This window comes from Oncorhynchus clarkii, chromosome 10, assembly GCF_045791955.1.
Source record: "Oncorhynchus clarkii lewisi isolate Uvic-CL-2024 chromosome 10, UVic_Ocla_1.0, whole genome shotgun sequence".
In the NCBI taxonomy this organism is placed as follows: domain Eukaryota; kingdom Metazoa; phylum Chordata; class Actinopteri; order Salmoniformes; family Salmonidae; genus Oncorhynchus; species Oncorhynchus clarkii.
In genome coordinates this window covers 44,994,342-45,011,125 of record NC_092156.1, presented here as the reverse complement: position 1 = coordinate 45,011,125, position 16,784 = coordinate 44,994,342, and the positions used below count along the sequence as shown (strand labels likewise).

At 39.8% G+C, this 16,784-nt stretch overlaps 1 protein-coding gene across 2 annotated transcripts; it reads left to right on the top strand.

Moving 5' to 3' along the window:
* The first annotated feature begins 2,160 nt into the window (after nucleotides 1–2,160).
* LOC139418589 (polymerase (DNA-directed), delta 3, accessory subunit) lies at nucleotides 2,161–14,506 on the top strand. Of its 2 annotated transcripts, none has more exons than XM_071168177.1 (12): nucleotides 2,161–2,300; nucleotides 2,788–2,843; nucleotides 2,956–3,055; nucleotides 3,246–3,285; nucleotides 10,882–11,014; nucleotides 11,126–11,372; nucleotides 11,468–11,540; nucleotides 11,864–12,011; nucleotides 12,246–12,355; nucleotides 12,473–12,573; nucleotides 12,688–12,766; nucleotides 13,435–14,506. In XM_071168177.1, the coding sequence occupies exons 1-12, from the start codon at nucleotides 2,244–2,246 to the stop codon at nucleotides 13,635–13,637; spliced, it is 1,347 nt and encodes a 448-aa protein (XP_071024278.1). In that variant the 5' UTR covers nucleotides 2,161–2,243; the 3' UTR covers nucleotides 13,638–14,506. The 2 variants fall into 2 exon arrangements, with proteins under 2 accessions (XP_071024278.1, XP_071024279.1); XM_071168178.1 differs by having other exon boundaries at nucleotides 2,174–2,300; nucleotides 12,482–12,573.
* The last annotated feature ends 2,278 nt before the right edge of the window (nucleotides 14,507–16,784 follow it).

Here is a 16,784-nt window from a genome sequence, read left to right as displayed (position 1 = left end):
TGAAGCTAAGCAGGTTTGGTCCTGAAGCTAAGTCCCTGGATGGGAGACCAGATGCTGCTGGAAGTGGTGTTGGAGGGCCAGTAGGAGGCACTCTTTCCTCTGGTCTAAAAAAAATATCCCAATGCCCCAGGGCAGTGATTGGGGAAACTGCTCTGTGCAGGGTGCCGTCTTTCAGATGGGTCGTCAAATCAAATCAATTTTATTTATATAGCCCTTCGTACATCAGCTGATATCTCAAAGTGCTGTACAGAAACCCAGCCTAAAACCCCAAACAGCAAGCAATGCAGGTGTAGAAGCACGGTGGCTAGGAAAAACTCCCTAGAAAGGCCAAAACCTAGGAAGAAACCTAGAGAGGAACCAGGCTATGTGGGGTGGCCAGTCCTCTTCTGGCTGTGCCGGGTGGAGATTATAACAGAACATGGCCAAGATGTTAAAATGTTCATAAATGACCAGCATGGTCCAATAATAATAAGGCAGAACAGTTGAAACTGGAGCAGCAGCACGGCCAGGTGGACTGGGGACAGCAAGGAGTCATGTCAGGTAGTCCTGAGGCATGGTCCTAGGGCTCAGGTCCTCCGAGAGAGAGAAAGAAAGAGAGAATTAGAGAGAACACACTTAAATTCACACAGGACACCGAATAGGACAGGAGAAGTACTCCAGATATAACAAACTGACCCTAGCCCCCCGACACATAAACTACTGCAGCATAAATACTGGAGGCTGAGACAGGAGGGGTCAGGAGACACTGTGGCCCCATCCGAGGACACCCCCGGACAGGGCCAAACAGGAAAACGGGTGGCCTGACTCTCTGAGGTCATTAAAGATCCCATGGCACTTATCGTAAGAGTAGGGGTGTTAACCCTGGTGTCCTGGCTAAATTCCCAATATGGCCCTCAAACATCACGGTCACCTAATATATCCCCAGTTTACGATTGGCTCATTCATCCCCCTCCTCTCCCCTGTAACCTTTCCCCAGGTTGTTGCTGTAAATGAGAACGTGTTCTCAGTCAACTTACCTGGTAAAATAACAGATAAATAAAATAAAAAATATTGGTTGCCAAACATTGCAGAGCCTGTTGGTGAAGGCCCTTTTATGATTACTTGAAGTCGAGTTTTTCTACGAGTCAAAGCAATTTTGTACAATTTCAATGCTACACTGCAGTACCTTAAGTAATGTAAATGTGTGTCATACAGGAATAGAACATGTGATGAGAAAGTTGGAACAAACACTCAAGAATCTCCAAGTTTAAAGAAATCCCAAACCTAATCTTGATTGCATAGAGAAACCATATAGAAGAGGGGGGGACAAAAGGTGAGCTATGTGAATAACTATTGAAGGATGTGCCTAATGAAGATGTCAACATATGATTTTATCTGTCACGAGGAATCTGCATTCAAATGAAATGGCAGTCATCCGTATTTAATAATGAAACAACAACCTTTAATTCTCAGATTGGAAATCTATCTTCTGAGACCAATACAGCAGAAAGGGGAAATAGTTGAAGAGATGCTCATACAAATAAAGGAGAGGTCAACAATCAGCGAAATCTCTCTAAGTAGGTAGGCCTACTAAACCTATTTTTATCCTCATCGATTACATGAAGTGCATATCTATTGTATGTAATAGTATTAGTTGAATATGTAATCCTGTTTGTTTTGTAGCCAGCGTCTTAGAGGGCAGGGGTGTTTTTCAAGGAAGAGGCTTTGACTTTACTAAGGAGTATGAAGAAAAAGTAGGCTGCAAGATGGTTTACGTGAAAGCAGTGGAAAGCAGGGAAAACCTTATTGATTGAGTTTATTTAGCCTATTACAACTGTAATGTATGACATCATGCATTTGTTTGCCTTGATAGTCTGTCATGTTCTTTCAAATAGCTGTTTAAACTTTATTCAACCTTGACAAGAGGGTGACAGTGGATCTTGCAAATGTCCTGGGCTGTCACCCAGGCTTCTGGAATATTTTTGTAATTCAGTTGGGTAGCAATAACATCTGTGTTAATAAATGAGTTTATAAAACTGTCCATCTTACAAGGGACCAATGTGATATAGCATCAACTGTGTGTGTCATGATGATTCCGTACAAATGCAATGCACAGACCCCGAACCCTTGATGCTCTTGAACACATCCCACGCTAACCGATGAAAGAAAGTAAATAAAGCGCGTCCGTGACGTCAGTGTCTTCCCGCCTGAAACAGAAACGGAGGTAGAAGAGCTATCGACTCGTTAGCTTCATACATTGCACAATGGATGACCTTTACTTGGATAATATTGATGAATTTGTCAACGACCAGAATAAAATCGTAAGTCACCTAGTTAACTAATATCTCGATCTATCCACCTACTGTTAGCTTGCTGCTGGGGCCAATAGAAGTTAGCTACAGTAGCTATCTGACTGCTCAGGCTGGCTAGCTAACTTAAGCCATCACTCGCCCAGCTTGAATGGTGCAGTGGGTTTGGACAGCATCAGCAGGCCCCACATTTTGAGACTAGCTAACTAGCTACAGTTGGTTGAATTGGGGAAGGTTGGAGCTGCAATCCTAGAAGATAGGAGTACACCAGAGCTTGCGAAGTTGTCAGGGTTAAATACATTGTTGTGGTGTAAGTTACGTCGTTACTTAGGTACTGTAGTTAGTTATGCATCCCAAATCTCTCGTGGACAGACCACGTTAGCTGCGTAAACGTCTGACCAATTACGCAATATTTTTGTTCTCGGTTAACCGAGTTTAGTGCATCCCGGCCATATCTATGTTGACAGACTGTTGTGTTCTCTTGTGTGTGTTCAAACAGGTGACCTACAAATGGCTGAGTCTCACCCTTGGGGTCCATGTCAACCTAGCCAAACAGTGAGTAACGTTATCCAGAACCACCCACATTACTTGCCTTCCAACGTTTTGTTGTGTTTAAACAACCACCTGTAAATGAGTCTATGGTTCCACCACAATGTGTCTATTTCAGAATGCTCTACCATTACTTGGATCAAAAGAGGAAAGAAGGCTCTGCTCGGCTCCATGCTACCTACCTTGTGTCTGGCAAGTTTGTTGAGAATGGTACCACGGTAAGAGAAAAAGCCAAAACGCCAATTTGTATGCACAATGCACACAACTGCTCACCATGCCCCTTCAGAACATGACATACAGCAAGCAGTAAGCCTATTTGGACTTAGGATTCTTACTTTGTTTTAGTTCCAGTGTTATATGCAGTGCTTAGGTCTTTTCAATGTTTTTTTTTTCATGCTTTCTTTTCAGAGTCACAAGGTGTCAGTAGTGCGAGAGGATCAGCTGGAGGGTAAGTTGTAAGGATTTAACAATTCACCCATATGCATCGATACCGTTTCAAATGTTTAAGATATGAGCGCATCGGTCCGCTGGAGTCCGATCCGAATGAAGTATTCATTGGTCAGAAAATGTATTCAAAAGCTATGAATCATACTATTTTCTTTCTGTCTTATTCTGAAAATACCTCAAATCTGTTGACTGAATTGATGCGTCCTCTCCTTCTGTAGCCTATCAAACCTTTATGCTTGTAACTATGTAGGACATTGATCTACAAGTGCATTTTGTCATTTTTACATGAACAGGGTAAAGTTGTAATTTCATGACGGGGACAGCAATTATTTTGCAAGTTCCAAATGATCAAAACTATTAGCTTTTGAGACTGGGTGAAATCTAAAGCTGTGGTAGAATTGATGTTTTATTTTGTATTTAGCCTTTTATTTTACCAGGGAAGACCTATTGACACCTGGGTATTATTTTTCTTCAAATATGCCCTGCATGATACAACATGAATATACACACACACACACACACACACACACTAGAGGTCGACCGACTAATCAGAATGACCAATTTCAAGTTTTCATAACAATTGCCAATTATGGCCGATTTATATTGCACTCCACGAGGAGATTGCCTGGTAGGCAGACCACCTGTTACTTGAGTGCAGGCAGCAAGGAGCCATGGTAAGTTGTTAGCTAGCATTAAACTTATCTTATAAAAAACAATCAATATTAACATAATCACTAGTTAACTACACATGGTTGATGATATTACTAGTTTCAACTAGCTTGTCCTGCGCTGCATATAATCAATGCGGTGCCTGAAATTGTGTCACTTCTCTTGTGTTCAGTGTAAGCAGAGTCAGGGTATATGCAGCAGTTTGGGCTGCCTGGCTTGTTGCGAACTGAATATTGGGAATCTTAACTGGGAATATTGAAGACTCGTTAAAAGGAACCACCAGCTTTCATATGTTCTGAGCAAGGAACTTAAACGTTAGCTTTTTTTACATGGCACATATTGCACTTTTACTTTTCCAACACTGGTTTTGCATTATTTAAATTGAACATGTTTCATTATTTATTTGAGACGAAATTTATTTTATTTATGTATTATATTAAGTTAAAATAAGTGTTCATTCATTATTGTTGTAATTGTCATTATTACACACATAGATAAGATAGATATATCTATATAAAAATTGACCGATTAATCAGCATCAGCTTTTTTTGGTCCTCCAATAATCGGTATCGGCGTTGAAAAATCTTAATCTGTCGACCTCTAATATAGACACACAGTACCAGTCAAAAGTTTGGACAAGTTTGGACCTACTCATTCAAGGGTTTTTATTTCTTTCTACTATTTTCTACATTGTAGAATAATAGTGAAGACATCCACTGCTTCATGAGGAAGTCACCTGGAATGCATTTCAATTAACAGGTGTGCCTTGTTAAAAGTTAATTTGTGGAATTTCTGTCCTTACTGCGTTTGAGCCAATCAGTTGTGTTGTGACAGGTAGGTTTGGTATACAGAAGATAGCCCTATTTGGTAAAAGACCCAAGTCCATATTATTTCAAGAACGGCTCAAATAAGCAAAAATAAACCACAGTCCGTCATTACTTGAAGTCAAATGTCAGTCAATCTGGAAAATGTTAAGAATTTTGAAAGTTTCTCCAAGTGCAGTCTCAAAAACCATCAAGCGCTATTATGGAACTGGCTCTCATGAGGACCGCCACAGGAAAGGAAGACCCAAAGTTACCACTGCTGCAGAGGACAAGTTTATTAGTTACCAGCCTCAGAAATCGGAAATTAACTGCAGCCCAAATAAATCTGATTTTATTTCAAATTCAAGGCACACTTAACCAGCATGGCTACCACAGCATTCTGCAGCGATACACCATCCCACCTGGTTTGCTCTTAGTGGGAATATCATTTGTTTTTCCAACAGGACAATGACCCAAAACACACCACCAGGTTGTGTAAGGGCTATTTGACCACAGAAGGTGAGTGATAGTGTGTTCCATCAGATGACCTGGCCACCACAATCACCCAACCGCAAACCAATTGACATGGTTTGGGATGAGTAGGACAACAGAGTGAAGGAAAAGCAGCCACAAAGTGCTCAGCATATGTGGGAAGCTTGTTGAGAGAATGCCAAGAGTGTGCAAAGCTTTCATCAAGGCAAAGGGTGGCTACTTTGAAGAATCTACAATATATTTTGATTTGACACTTTTTGGTTACTACATGATTCCATATGTGTTTTCATAGTTTTGATGTCTTCAATTTTATTCTACAGTGTAGAAAATAGTAAAAACATAAAGAAAAACCCTTGAATGAGTAGGTGTCCAAACTTTTGACTGGTACTATGTGTGTGTCTGTATAAACAGTCATGGGAAGCACAGATAAAACATTACAAATCAACCAGAAAAATAGTTACATTCCTCCCCAAATAAGTCCCCAATCAAAGCTTTAAATTGCCCCAATGGCACCAGAACATCAACATGAAATGTATTTTGAATTTTGTTCCAGGAATACAGTGCATTAAAAGTAGACTTACGTAGTCGGAGACCCTAGGAACCTCGAGTTAATTAACCAATCGTGTGACCGGGTTAAGCAACTCCGATACATATACTTCAGCAGCAAAGTTCGATAAGACGGACGTTTATGAAGTAGGGCCTTCTAAACAATGTAGAGATCGACGGGTCTTTAGCAAAGTTCAGCCAACCTTTTGATACAGGATGCAGTGGTGAGTATCAGAAAAGGGCATCCAAAGGTTTCAAAGTAGCAGCAGCTGCATTTTGATAAATAATATCACCATAATCAAGAACAGATAAAGATTGACTGAAAAATCTACTTCCTACTGCTTAGGGGCATGATCTGTTTAGGTAGAAAAAGAGGACGTTAAATCTTGACTTAACCAACTCGTCAAAATGTTTATTTTTATTATTTTTACGTCAACTCCATATCAATCCAAATCAAAGGAGGTCGGTGGTACTTTAATTGGGGAGAACTGGCTTGTGGTAATGGTTGGAGCGGAATCAGTGGAATGGTATCAAACGCATGGTTTCCAGGTGTTTGATGCCATTCCATTTGGTCCATTCCAGCCAAATGCCTAAGTATTTATATGCGGGAACAGGTGTGATTGATGAGCCATCTAATGAATGAACATGTAGTTCATCTGAAACATTCTTATGAGAGTTTAAAAACATATTTTGTTTTGCCCGTATTAAGCACAAGTTTTAAATCGTCAAGCGATTCCAGCACAGCTATAAATTCTGACTAGTTTTGACACAGCCAGATCAACAGTCGGGGAAATGGCATACATGCTAGTATCATCCGCATATACAGTGCATTCGGAAAGTATTCAGACCCCTTGACTTTTTCCACATTTTGTTACATTACAGGATTATTCAAAAATGTATTCCTTATCAATCTACAGACACTACCCCATAGTGAAAAAGCAAACACAGGTTTATACATTTTTGATAATTTATTAAATACTGAAATATGACATTTTACATAAGTATTCAGACCCTTTACTCAGTACATTGTTGAAGCACCTTTGGCAGCGATCACATCCTCAAGTCTCCTTGGGTATGATGCTACAAGCTTGGCACACCTGTATTTGGGGAGCTTATCCACTGCTTCTCTGCAGAGCCTCTCGAGCTCTGCTAGGTTGGGTGGGGAGTGTTGCACAGCAATTTTCAGGTCTCTACAGAGATGTTTGATCGGGTTCGTGTCTGGGCTCTGGCTGGGACACTCAAGGACATTCAGAGACTTGTCCCGAAGCCACTCCTACATTGTTTTGGCTGTGTGCTTAGGGTCGTTGTCCTGTTGGAAGGTGAAACTTCACCCCAGTCTGCGGTCCTGAGCACTCTGGAGCAGGTATTCATCAAAGATCTCAGTAATTTTCTCCGTTCATCTTTGCCTGGATCCTGACTAGTCTCCCAGTCCCTGCCGCTGAATAACATCCCCACAGCATGATGCTGCCACCACCATGCTTTACCGTAGGGATGGTGCCAGGTTTCCTCCAGACGTGACACTTGGCATTCAGGCCAAATAGTTCAATCTTGGTTTCATCAGACCAGAGAATCTTGTTTCTCATGGTCAGAGTCCTTTAGGTGCCTTTTGGCATACTCCAAGCGGGCTGTCATGTGCCTTTTACTGAGGAGTGTCTTCTGTCTGGCCACTCTACCATAAAGGTGTGATTGGTGGAGTGCTGCAGGGATGGGAGAATCTTCCGGAAGGACAACCATCCCCACAGAGGAACTCTGGAGCTCTATCAGAGTGACCATTGGGTTCTTGGTCACCTCCCTGACCACCTTCGATTCCTCAGTTTGGCCGGTCGGCCAGCTCTAGGAAGAGTCTTGGTGGTTCCAAACTTCTTCCATTTAAGAATGATGGCCAATGTGTTCTTCGGGACCTTCAATGCTGCAGAAATGTTGGGACCTTTTTATATAGACCAGTGTGTGCCTTTCCAAATCATGTACAATCAATTGAATTTACCACAGGTGGACTCCAAGTTGTAGAAACATCTCAAAGATGAACAATGGAAACAGGATGCACCTGACCTCAATTTTGAGTCTCATAGCAAAGGGTCTGAATACTTATGTAAAAAATATATATATTTCAGTTTTTATTTGCAATACATTTTCCAAAATGTCAAACTTGTTTTCTTATTGTGTGTAGTTTGAGGAAAGTTATTTAAATTTATTTTTTTACCCCCCTTTTCGTGGTATCCAATTGGTAGTTAGTCTTGTCTCGTCGCTGCAACTCCTGTACGGACTCGGGAGAGGCGAATCACAACCCAACCAAGCTGCACTGCTTCTTGAGACACTGCTCGCTTAACCTGGAAGCCAGCCGCACCAATGTGTTATAGGAAACACTGTACACCTGACGACTGTGTCAGCGTGCACTGTGCCCGGCCCACCACAGGAGTCGCTAGAGTGCGATGGGACAAGGACAACCTTGCCGCCAAACCCGGACGACGCTGGGCCAGTTGTGCGGTCATGGGTCTCCCGGTTGTGGCCGGCTGCGACAGAGCCTGGACTCCAACCCAGAATCTCTAGTGGCACAGCTAGCACTGCGACGCAGTGCCTTAGACCACCGTGCCACCCGGGAGGCCTGAGGATTCGTTTTTTACATCCATTTTAGAATAATGCTGTAACGTAACAAAATGTGAAAAAAGTGAAGCTGTCTAAATACTTTCCCAAATGCACTGTAGAGGAAGTGCAGATTGACCAATGGTGTGTACATATAAATAGTGAGGGGAAAAAACTGTCCCAAAAACGCCCGCTGTGGTACACCTTTATGTACGTCAGGAAATTCAGACTTAACCCCATCAATCACGATGGCCTGAGTTCTGTCACTTAGATAATCATGAAACCATGAACAGCCGTCAGAGCTCATGCCTATCGAGGACAACTTATTCAATCAAATCTTTTGACAGGTCCACAAACAAAGCAGCATTTATTTTTAGTGTCTAAAGCATGGATAAGATCATGAATAACTAAAGTGGTTGCTGTGATGGTGCTATGCCCAGGCCTAAACCCTGATTGGTTTACATTCTAAATACATTTCTCAGATAAAAAAAAAAAAAGAGCGAAGTTGTACATTTGACTAAAGATTCAAGAATCTTATCTCGACAAGGAAGTCTTGAAATGGGGCGAAAAATGATTTAAGATCACTACTATCCGTGCCCTTATGAAGTGGCAGCACAAGCTGATTTCTATACTTTTTTTTTTTGTTGCTTTTTTTTCTCGTGATAACAATGTTTAATGTGGGATATTAAGCCAACAATGATGGGCCCTGCACACTAAAGCAGACCGGGATCCAATTGGTCGGCCCCTGTGGATTTCTTGTCTTATTGCTAGCAAAGCGTCCAGGACTTCTTTTTCTGTAAATAGCCTAAAAGAAAAGCTTTGACTATAATTTCTCTGATCATTCAGCAGTTTTCCCATATTAGCATCCAGCCCAATATCATTGGGAAATGGCTTAAAGTTTTTTCAAAGCGAGATAGAGCCCGCTGAAATAAAATGGTGATTGAAATACATTAGTGATGCGCTATGACAAAGCCAATATAAAGATATTGACATATTGCTTGCTCAAACTATTTTTGCTGTTCCTAAAATTCCAAGTTAATCAGTAGTGGGGTGGGGACAAAAAGCTAAATCAAACCAGATTGTTTGAAACTAACAGTATCTTCAGTGTCTTCAGAAGGTATTCACACTCCTTGTCTTTTTCCACATTTTGTCTTACAGCCTGAGTTTAAAATGTATTAAATTGTGATTTTTGTCTGTCTCAGTTCTACACACAATACCCCATAGTGCCAAAGTGCAATTATGTTTTTTGTTATTTTGACAAATTAATAAAAAAATAAAGCTGAACTGTCGTCAGTCAATTAGTATGCAACCCCTTTTGTTATAAGCAGGAGTAAACATGTGCTTAATAAGTTGCATGGACTCACTCTTTGTGCAATAATAGTCTTTAACATTGAATGACTACCTCATCTCTGTACCCCACATACCCCTCTGTACCCCTCAGTCGAGCAGTGAATATCAAACACTGATTCAACCGCAAAGACCAGGGGAGGTTGTCCAATGCCTCGCAAAGAAGGGCACCTATTGGTAGCTGGGTAGAAGTTTTAAAAAGCAGTGGATGGTGTCTCTACAAAGATACAGGTGAAAGGAAAACGCTTGGGTATTTCACCATGAGGCCAGTGGTGACTTTTAAATAGTTGAAGTATAATGGCTGTGATGGGAGAAAACTGAGGATGGATCAACATTGTAGTTACTCCACAATATTAACCTAATTGTCAGACTGAAAATAACGAAGGCTGTACAGAATAAAAAGTAATACTGCAAAAAATGTGGCAAAGCAATTCACTTTTATTTTCCTGAATAGAAAGTGTTATGTTTGGGGCAAATACAACACATTACACAGTACCACTCCATATTTTCAAGCATAGTGGTGGCTGCATTATGTTATGGGTATGCTTGTAATCGTTAAGGACTGGGGAGTTTTTCCAGGATAAAAAAAAAAAACTGAATGGAGCTAAGCACAGGAAAAATCCTAGAGGAAAACCTGGTTGTCTGCTTTCCACCAGACACTGGGAGATTAATTCAGCTTTCAGCAGGACAATAACCTAAAACACATGGCGAAATGTACACTGCAGTTGCTTACCAAGAAGTGAATGTTTCCGAGGGACTTACCCAGAAAGACTCAAAGGTGCTTCTACAAAGTCTTTACTCAGGGGTGTGAGCACTTATGTAAATTCGATTTCTGTATTTTTATTTTCAATACATTTGCAAAAATGTCTTAAAATTTTCACTTTGTCATTGAGGTATTTTGTGTAGATATATTTCATCCATTTTGAATTTAGGGTGTAACACAAATGTGGAATAAGTCTAGGTAGGAATACCTTCTGAAGGCATATCTACAATGGATGTGTATCGAATTGTGCTTGAAAGGAAATATTCACCTAACTTACTAGGGATCTATTCACCTGCCTCATTTCCTGACTTGATTTGTTATGGTGTTTCCTTCTCATCAAGATGAATATGAAGTGTTCTGAAATTGTCACCAAAACACAATCTGTCATCCTTTCTAGATGCGAAGTCAAAGATGAGCCTGACGGTCAGCGTACATGTGTACAGTGTTCAGAAGGCTGTGCTGAAAGACAGTGGTCCTCTGTACAGTGCTGATTATGACGCTGTGAAAGAGAATCTAAGAAATTGCAGCAGGTACATCGGTATTTACACTTAAAGTGAAAATAATAGATTGAGAAATTTTGGCGAAATATTCAAAGGTTTAGTGACCTAGGCTATTTATCAGAACATAATATCTATTTGCAGGTACAGTGCAATTCGTTGTGCTGATGCGGTGCCTAGGTCCTCGGCAGAGGTGCAGCAGGCCTGTGAGACGACACAGGCCCCACCACCAGAGACGGAGCAAATCAAAGCAAACCATTCTAATCTGGCCTCTAAACCCACCTCCAAGCAACCCAAAGGCATTATGGGAATGTTTGCAAACAAGAATGTCTCCAAGAATCAAGATTCAAGCAAAGAGATTAAATTGGAGCAGAAAGAGGTTACACCTGTGGTATGTGTTTGTGTTTCTTTGGTTAGTGTGTACATGTGCTCTAAATTGCAAGACGTAATGTTAACTTCCGATGTCACATTTGTTTGATATTGTAGGTTGAGACCTCCAAAACTAAACCTGCTCCGAAAACAAATCCTGTGACTAACTTCTTTGCGAAACAAGCAGCCAGTAAGTATTTCAACAATCCCATATCATATACAGTGGGGAGAACAAGTATTTGATACATTGCCGATTTTGCAGGTTTTCCTACTTACAAAGCATGTAGAGGTCTGTCATTTTTATCATAGGTACACTTCAACTGTGAGTGACGGAATTTAAAACCAAATCCAGAAAATCACATTGTATGATTAAGTAATTAATTTGCATTTCGGCAGTGTATCAAATACTTGTTCTCCCCACTGTATATGGTGGATGTCTTTCTATAGTTTCACATGTAAATACTACTATTGTCCCTTAAATCGCTTAAGATAAATCCTGTATATCCACCACAGAAAAACCTGACAAATCCATCAAGGAAGAGGTAGAAATAGCCCAGACATCCTCCTCAGTGGATGAGAAGCCCACAAGTCCACCTCCTAAAGCAGAGACTCCTGTCAAGGAGGAACTAGCAAAGGATGCTGTGGTTGAGAAAGATACAAGGTGTGTACTATTAAACCTGGTAGGAGTCCTTGTATGAATATACAACTTTTGTCCTAACAAAAGTAAAATGGGTACTTTAGCGATTTATAAAAGGAAGTATTTTTTGGGACACTATGGTTGTGTAGTATCTCAGAACAAAAATATATATATATATATTTTTTTAATCTTGTCTTTGCGGTCGACATTGACATTTTGAACGGAGTATGCTTTAACAGGATATTTTCCTCTCGATAGTAAGACCAAGCGTCTTGAACATTCTGATAGTGAAGAGGAGAAGACCGAGAGTCGGAGGAAGAAGAGACGGAGGATAAAGAAGCCCGAGCCAGACAGTAGTGACGATGAGGGTAAGACCAGCTGTAAAGGGAGGGGAAGCGTATTGCTCGGGCTCCCCTCGACATTCACACTGGACTTCATTATTCAATTGTTTCATGATTGAAAACAGAACTATTCTATTTTAACAGTTATTCCAGACTCTCCTCCACAGTTGCAAGAAAAGAGGGACCCATCACCAAGTCCTGAGATTCAAGTAAAGAAAGAGCCAGTTGCTGTTTCACATTCAGATGTAAGCTTTCACATTTTACTGCTATTTAATTTGGGTACTAAACTGTTGACGTTGCAGGATGTATAATTGCCGTGTTTCATTTAGTTTTAACCACCAACCTGTCGATCCATGCAGGACCTTTCAGATTGTAAACGAAGGAAGAGGAGACGTGTCTTGAAATCGCGTACATTTGTGGATGACGAAGGATGCATCGGTAATATATTGAGTTATGTTGGGAGTTTTGTTTCTATTTAAATTTTACATCAAAACATTTTGCTTAGGCCTAACTCCTCTGTTATAAACATGAAGGTTATTTACAGTACCAGTCAGAAGTTTGGACACACCTATTCATTCCAGGGTTTTTCTTCATTTTTACCATCTATTTACCAAATAGGGGGGTGTAGGGAAGATAGCCCTGTCTTGTCACAACACAACTGATAGGCTCAAATGCATTAAGAAGGAAAGAAATTCCACAAATTAACTTTTAACAAGGCACACCTGTTAATTGAAATGCATTCCAGGTGACTACCTCATGAAGTTGGTTGAGAGAATGCCAAGAGTGTGCAAAGCTGTCATCAAGGCAAAGGGGGGGCTACTTTGAAGAATCTAAAATATATTTAGATTTGTTTTAACACTTTTTTGGTTACTACATGATTCCATATGTGTTACATCATAGTTTTGATGTCTTCACTATTATTCTACAATATAGAAAATAGATATTTTTTAAACATAGAAACCGTTGAATGAGTAGGTGTGTCCAAACTTTTGACTGGTACTGTATATTCCCCAAAGTTACTAAATCCATTCTTTATATACAAAATAAAAAATATATTCTATAGGCTGTCTGATCTGACAATCATTTAAATATTGTCTACCTTCCAGTGACCGAGAAAGGCTATGAGAGTGAATCCTACTCTGAGACTGAGGATGACTTTAAGTTCAGTCAACCAACTCCGAAGAATCCAAACCCACCAAAACCATCAACTGGCAAAAAAGAGGAGGAGAAGAAAAGTAAGAAAGCTGCTGCAGCCTCTAATAAATCTACTAAGCAGGCTTCTATTATGGGATTCTTCCAGAAGAAATGACAGACCTACTCATGTTGTTGCACTGAATACTGATAAGGAGCTTGAGGCCCAAGTGAAGAGAATCTAGACGGACACATTTTCAAACGCTCCAGAGGATGGATGGATGTTCTATCATTTGGCAACATTTGGTAGAATGCTCTACTCTTTTAAATCACACTTTTCAATCCATTTCCACATTACTGTATATGATTGAATAAATATATCCACTTGCATTGTAAAGTACCATCAGAGCTCAATTATCATGGCAGCATTTATATTTGGTTTTTACTTTTAGTTTGCAATTCTGCAAGTATTGAAAGGTTCATGCTGTGGTGAACCAGTACAAAACAAACATGTCTATGATGCTATTTTTTTGCTGGTAGAATATGTTCTTCAATGTTTGAACGTGTATGTTCATTAAATCTATTTTCATATATTGTGTTCTGTACAATATGTTAAAGCCAAGTTGAACCGTGTTCAATATTCACAGTATATGAACAATCACGTAACTGGTTTGTGTAGAAAATACAGGTGTGGCATTTCAGCTGTATCCGGTCTTATCTTTGAGTAATAGGTTTGCTTCCTGTGGTTTTGGCACGTCACTCAGGCTCTCCGATTGAGATTGCTAGAAAATGGACAGCCGTTGGCAAGGCTTGAATCTGGAAGCACACTTTGGAATCAAATGAAGTGTCTGATCCAGTGCCATAGCGGTGTTATTGATTGCTGCATGGTTTACTACATACGTTGATGCAGGAGAATACCCTTTGACAGGCTGTAGTCTGATAATTTATAAACCAACTGGCTCTCAGAAATTCCCAGGATAAGATTAAACAACGTTCATGTGCTTTGGGAATGTATGTCTGGGTTAATTTAATAAATTCAATGGAAACGTTTGCGCAGTACAGTCATTCAGCTTTGACCGCCAGGAACAAAATCTGAACTAACCCCAATCTTACTTTTGGTGCTCTGGATGCGTTTACACAGGTAGCACAATTCTGATCTTTTGCCCAATTATTGGCAAAAATGTCTGATCTGATTGGTCAAAGACTAGGCTAATTATTGGCAAATCAGAATTGGGCTGCTTGTGTAAACACAGATTCTGAGTCACGAACATGAAGGTTCATGTGTCATTTTAGCAGCCAACATAATGAACGTCACATTTATAAAAGTAAATAATAATTAGTAAATAAGTTATTTTTTCATGAGTAAAAGGCAACTGGTTAAGCAAACACATGCAATGGAAAAACAGGCCATGGATGGTCCAACTCCGAGACTTGGCTATGCAATGAGGGAACATGATAAACGGTTTCCAGGTTTCTTCAAAGGTACGTTTGTGTGAGGGAGGACTTGGGTGATACATTTACTATCAAAAGCAGGCAGTTGGTCATCAATCTTTTTGAGGGGATGGGGCATGCAGGTATGTATTTTGGACTAATGAATTGTAGTTTGGTACATAAAACAATACTGTCTACATCTAGACTGACAAAAACCTATCCTCAAAGAAACAGAAACCATGAAAACGATCAATGTCAAAACAAAGGAAACCAGGCAAATAAAAGTTGCAACACTTTGAAGGACTTGTTATCTGCAGGTGTGAAGTTTCAGAGCCCAACAACAGCACATCAAATATACTCTATAATTACCTGAGTCTTGAACAGGGGTGTCAAGCGTGTGGGTCCAATCTGGCCTGCTGGTGGTTTAAGTTTTTAAAAAAGAAAGTATTCCTTAAAACTTAATTCAAGGAAAGAAAGAAATTAAGAGACAGTGTCAGCTGTGTGTTAGTGAAAAGGAGGGACATAACTTTTCTCAATAATTGCCTTCAGAATTGTTCACATTTTGTTGCGCTACAAAGTGGGTTTGAAATAGATTTAAAAAAAAAAAAAATTTTGTCAATGATCTTAACAAAATACTCAATGTCGAAGTGAAAAGAAAATTCAAAATATAGTGGTTTATAAGTATTCAACCCCCTTTGTTTAGGCAAGCATAAATTAGTTCAAGGGTAAAAGTTGGTTTAACAAATCACATAAGTTACCATGTGAAATAATATGGGTTGACATCATTTTTGAATAACTACCCGTTCCTCTGCCACTCATACATACAACATCTGCATGGTCCCTCAGTCAAGTATAGAATTTCAAGCACAGAATAAACTACAAAGACGTGAGCTTTTTGAAGCCTCATAAAGAGGGGTAGTGACTGCTAGATGGGTAACAATAACAAATCAGACATCGAACATCTCTTTAAGCACGGTCAAGTTAATAATTATGCTGTGGATGTATTAAACCACCTAGACCCATCAAATATACAGTAGTCCTTCTGAACTGAGCTGCAGGAGAGGACGGAAACTGCTCAGGGATACCATCACCATGAGGCCATTGGTGATTTTAAAACAGCTACAGAGTTAAATGGCTGTGATGGGAGAAAATTGAGAATGGATCAACAACATCGTGGTGACTCCACAATAATGACCCAGATGACAGAGTGAAAAGAATAATACAAATATACAGAATACAAAATATTCCAAAGCATGCATCTTGTATGCAACAAGGCACTAAAGTAATACTGCAACAACAAAACATTAACTACAAAATAATACACTTTTTGACCTAAATACAAAGCCTTATGTTTGGGGCAAATCCAAAACACAACATGCAAAATCCTAGTTGCTTACCAGAAAGACAGTGAATGTTCCTGAGTGGCCAAGTTAGTTTTGACTTAAATCTGCTTTAAAAATATCTATGGCTACGGCTGTTAAAAGGTGTTTCTAACATATATTGAGGGGGGTGAATACTTATCTAATCAAGGTATATTAGTATTTTATTTTTCAGTAATCTTTACAAAAAATTAAATTTTTCTTCCACTTTGAAATTACAGAATATTTTGAGTAAATCGTTGACAAAAAAATTACAATTAAATTCATTTTAATCCCACGTTGTAACACAATAAAATGTGAAGATATCCAAGGGAGGTGAATACTTATGTTAAAGATCTCTCTACTGTGTAACATACAGTCAATTACAAAGTACACCAACAATTGTGGTCTTGTGTTACCACGCCACTTGAATGTGTTAGGGGAGACCGGGGATGGTTGTAACACGGGACAATTCCTCCAATCAGGAGCGAGGTATAATCATATGATTCACTGTGCACATGCTCAGTTTAGTCCTG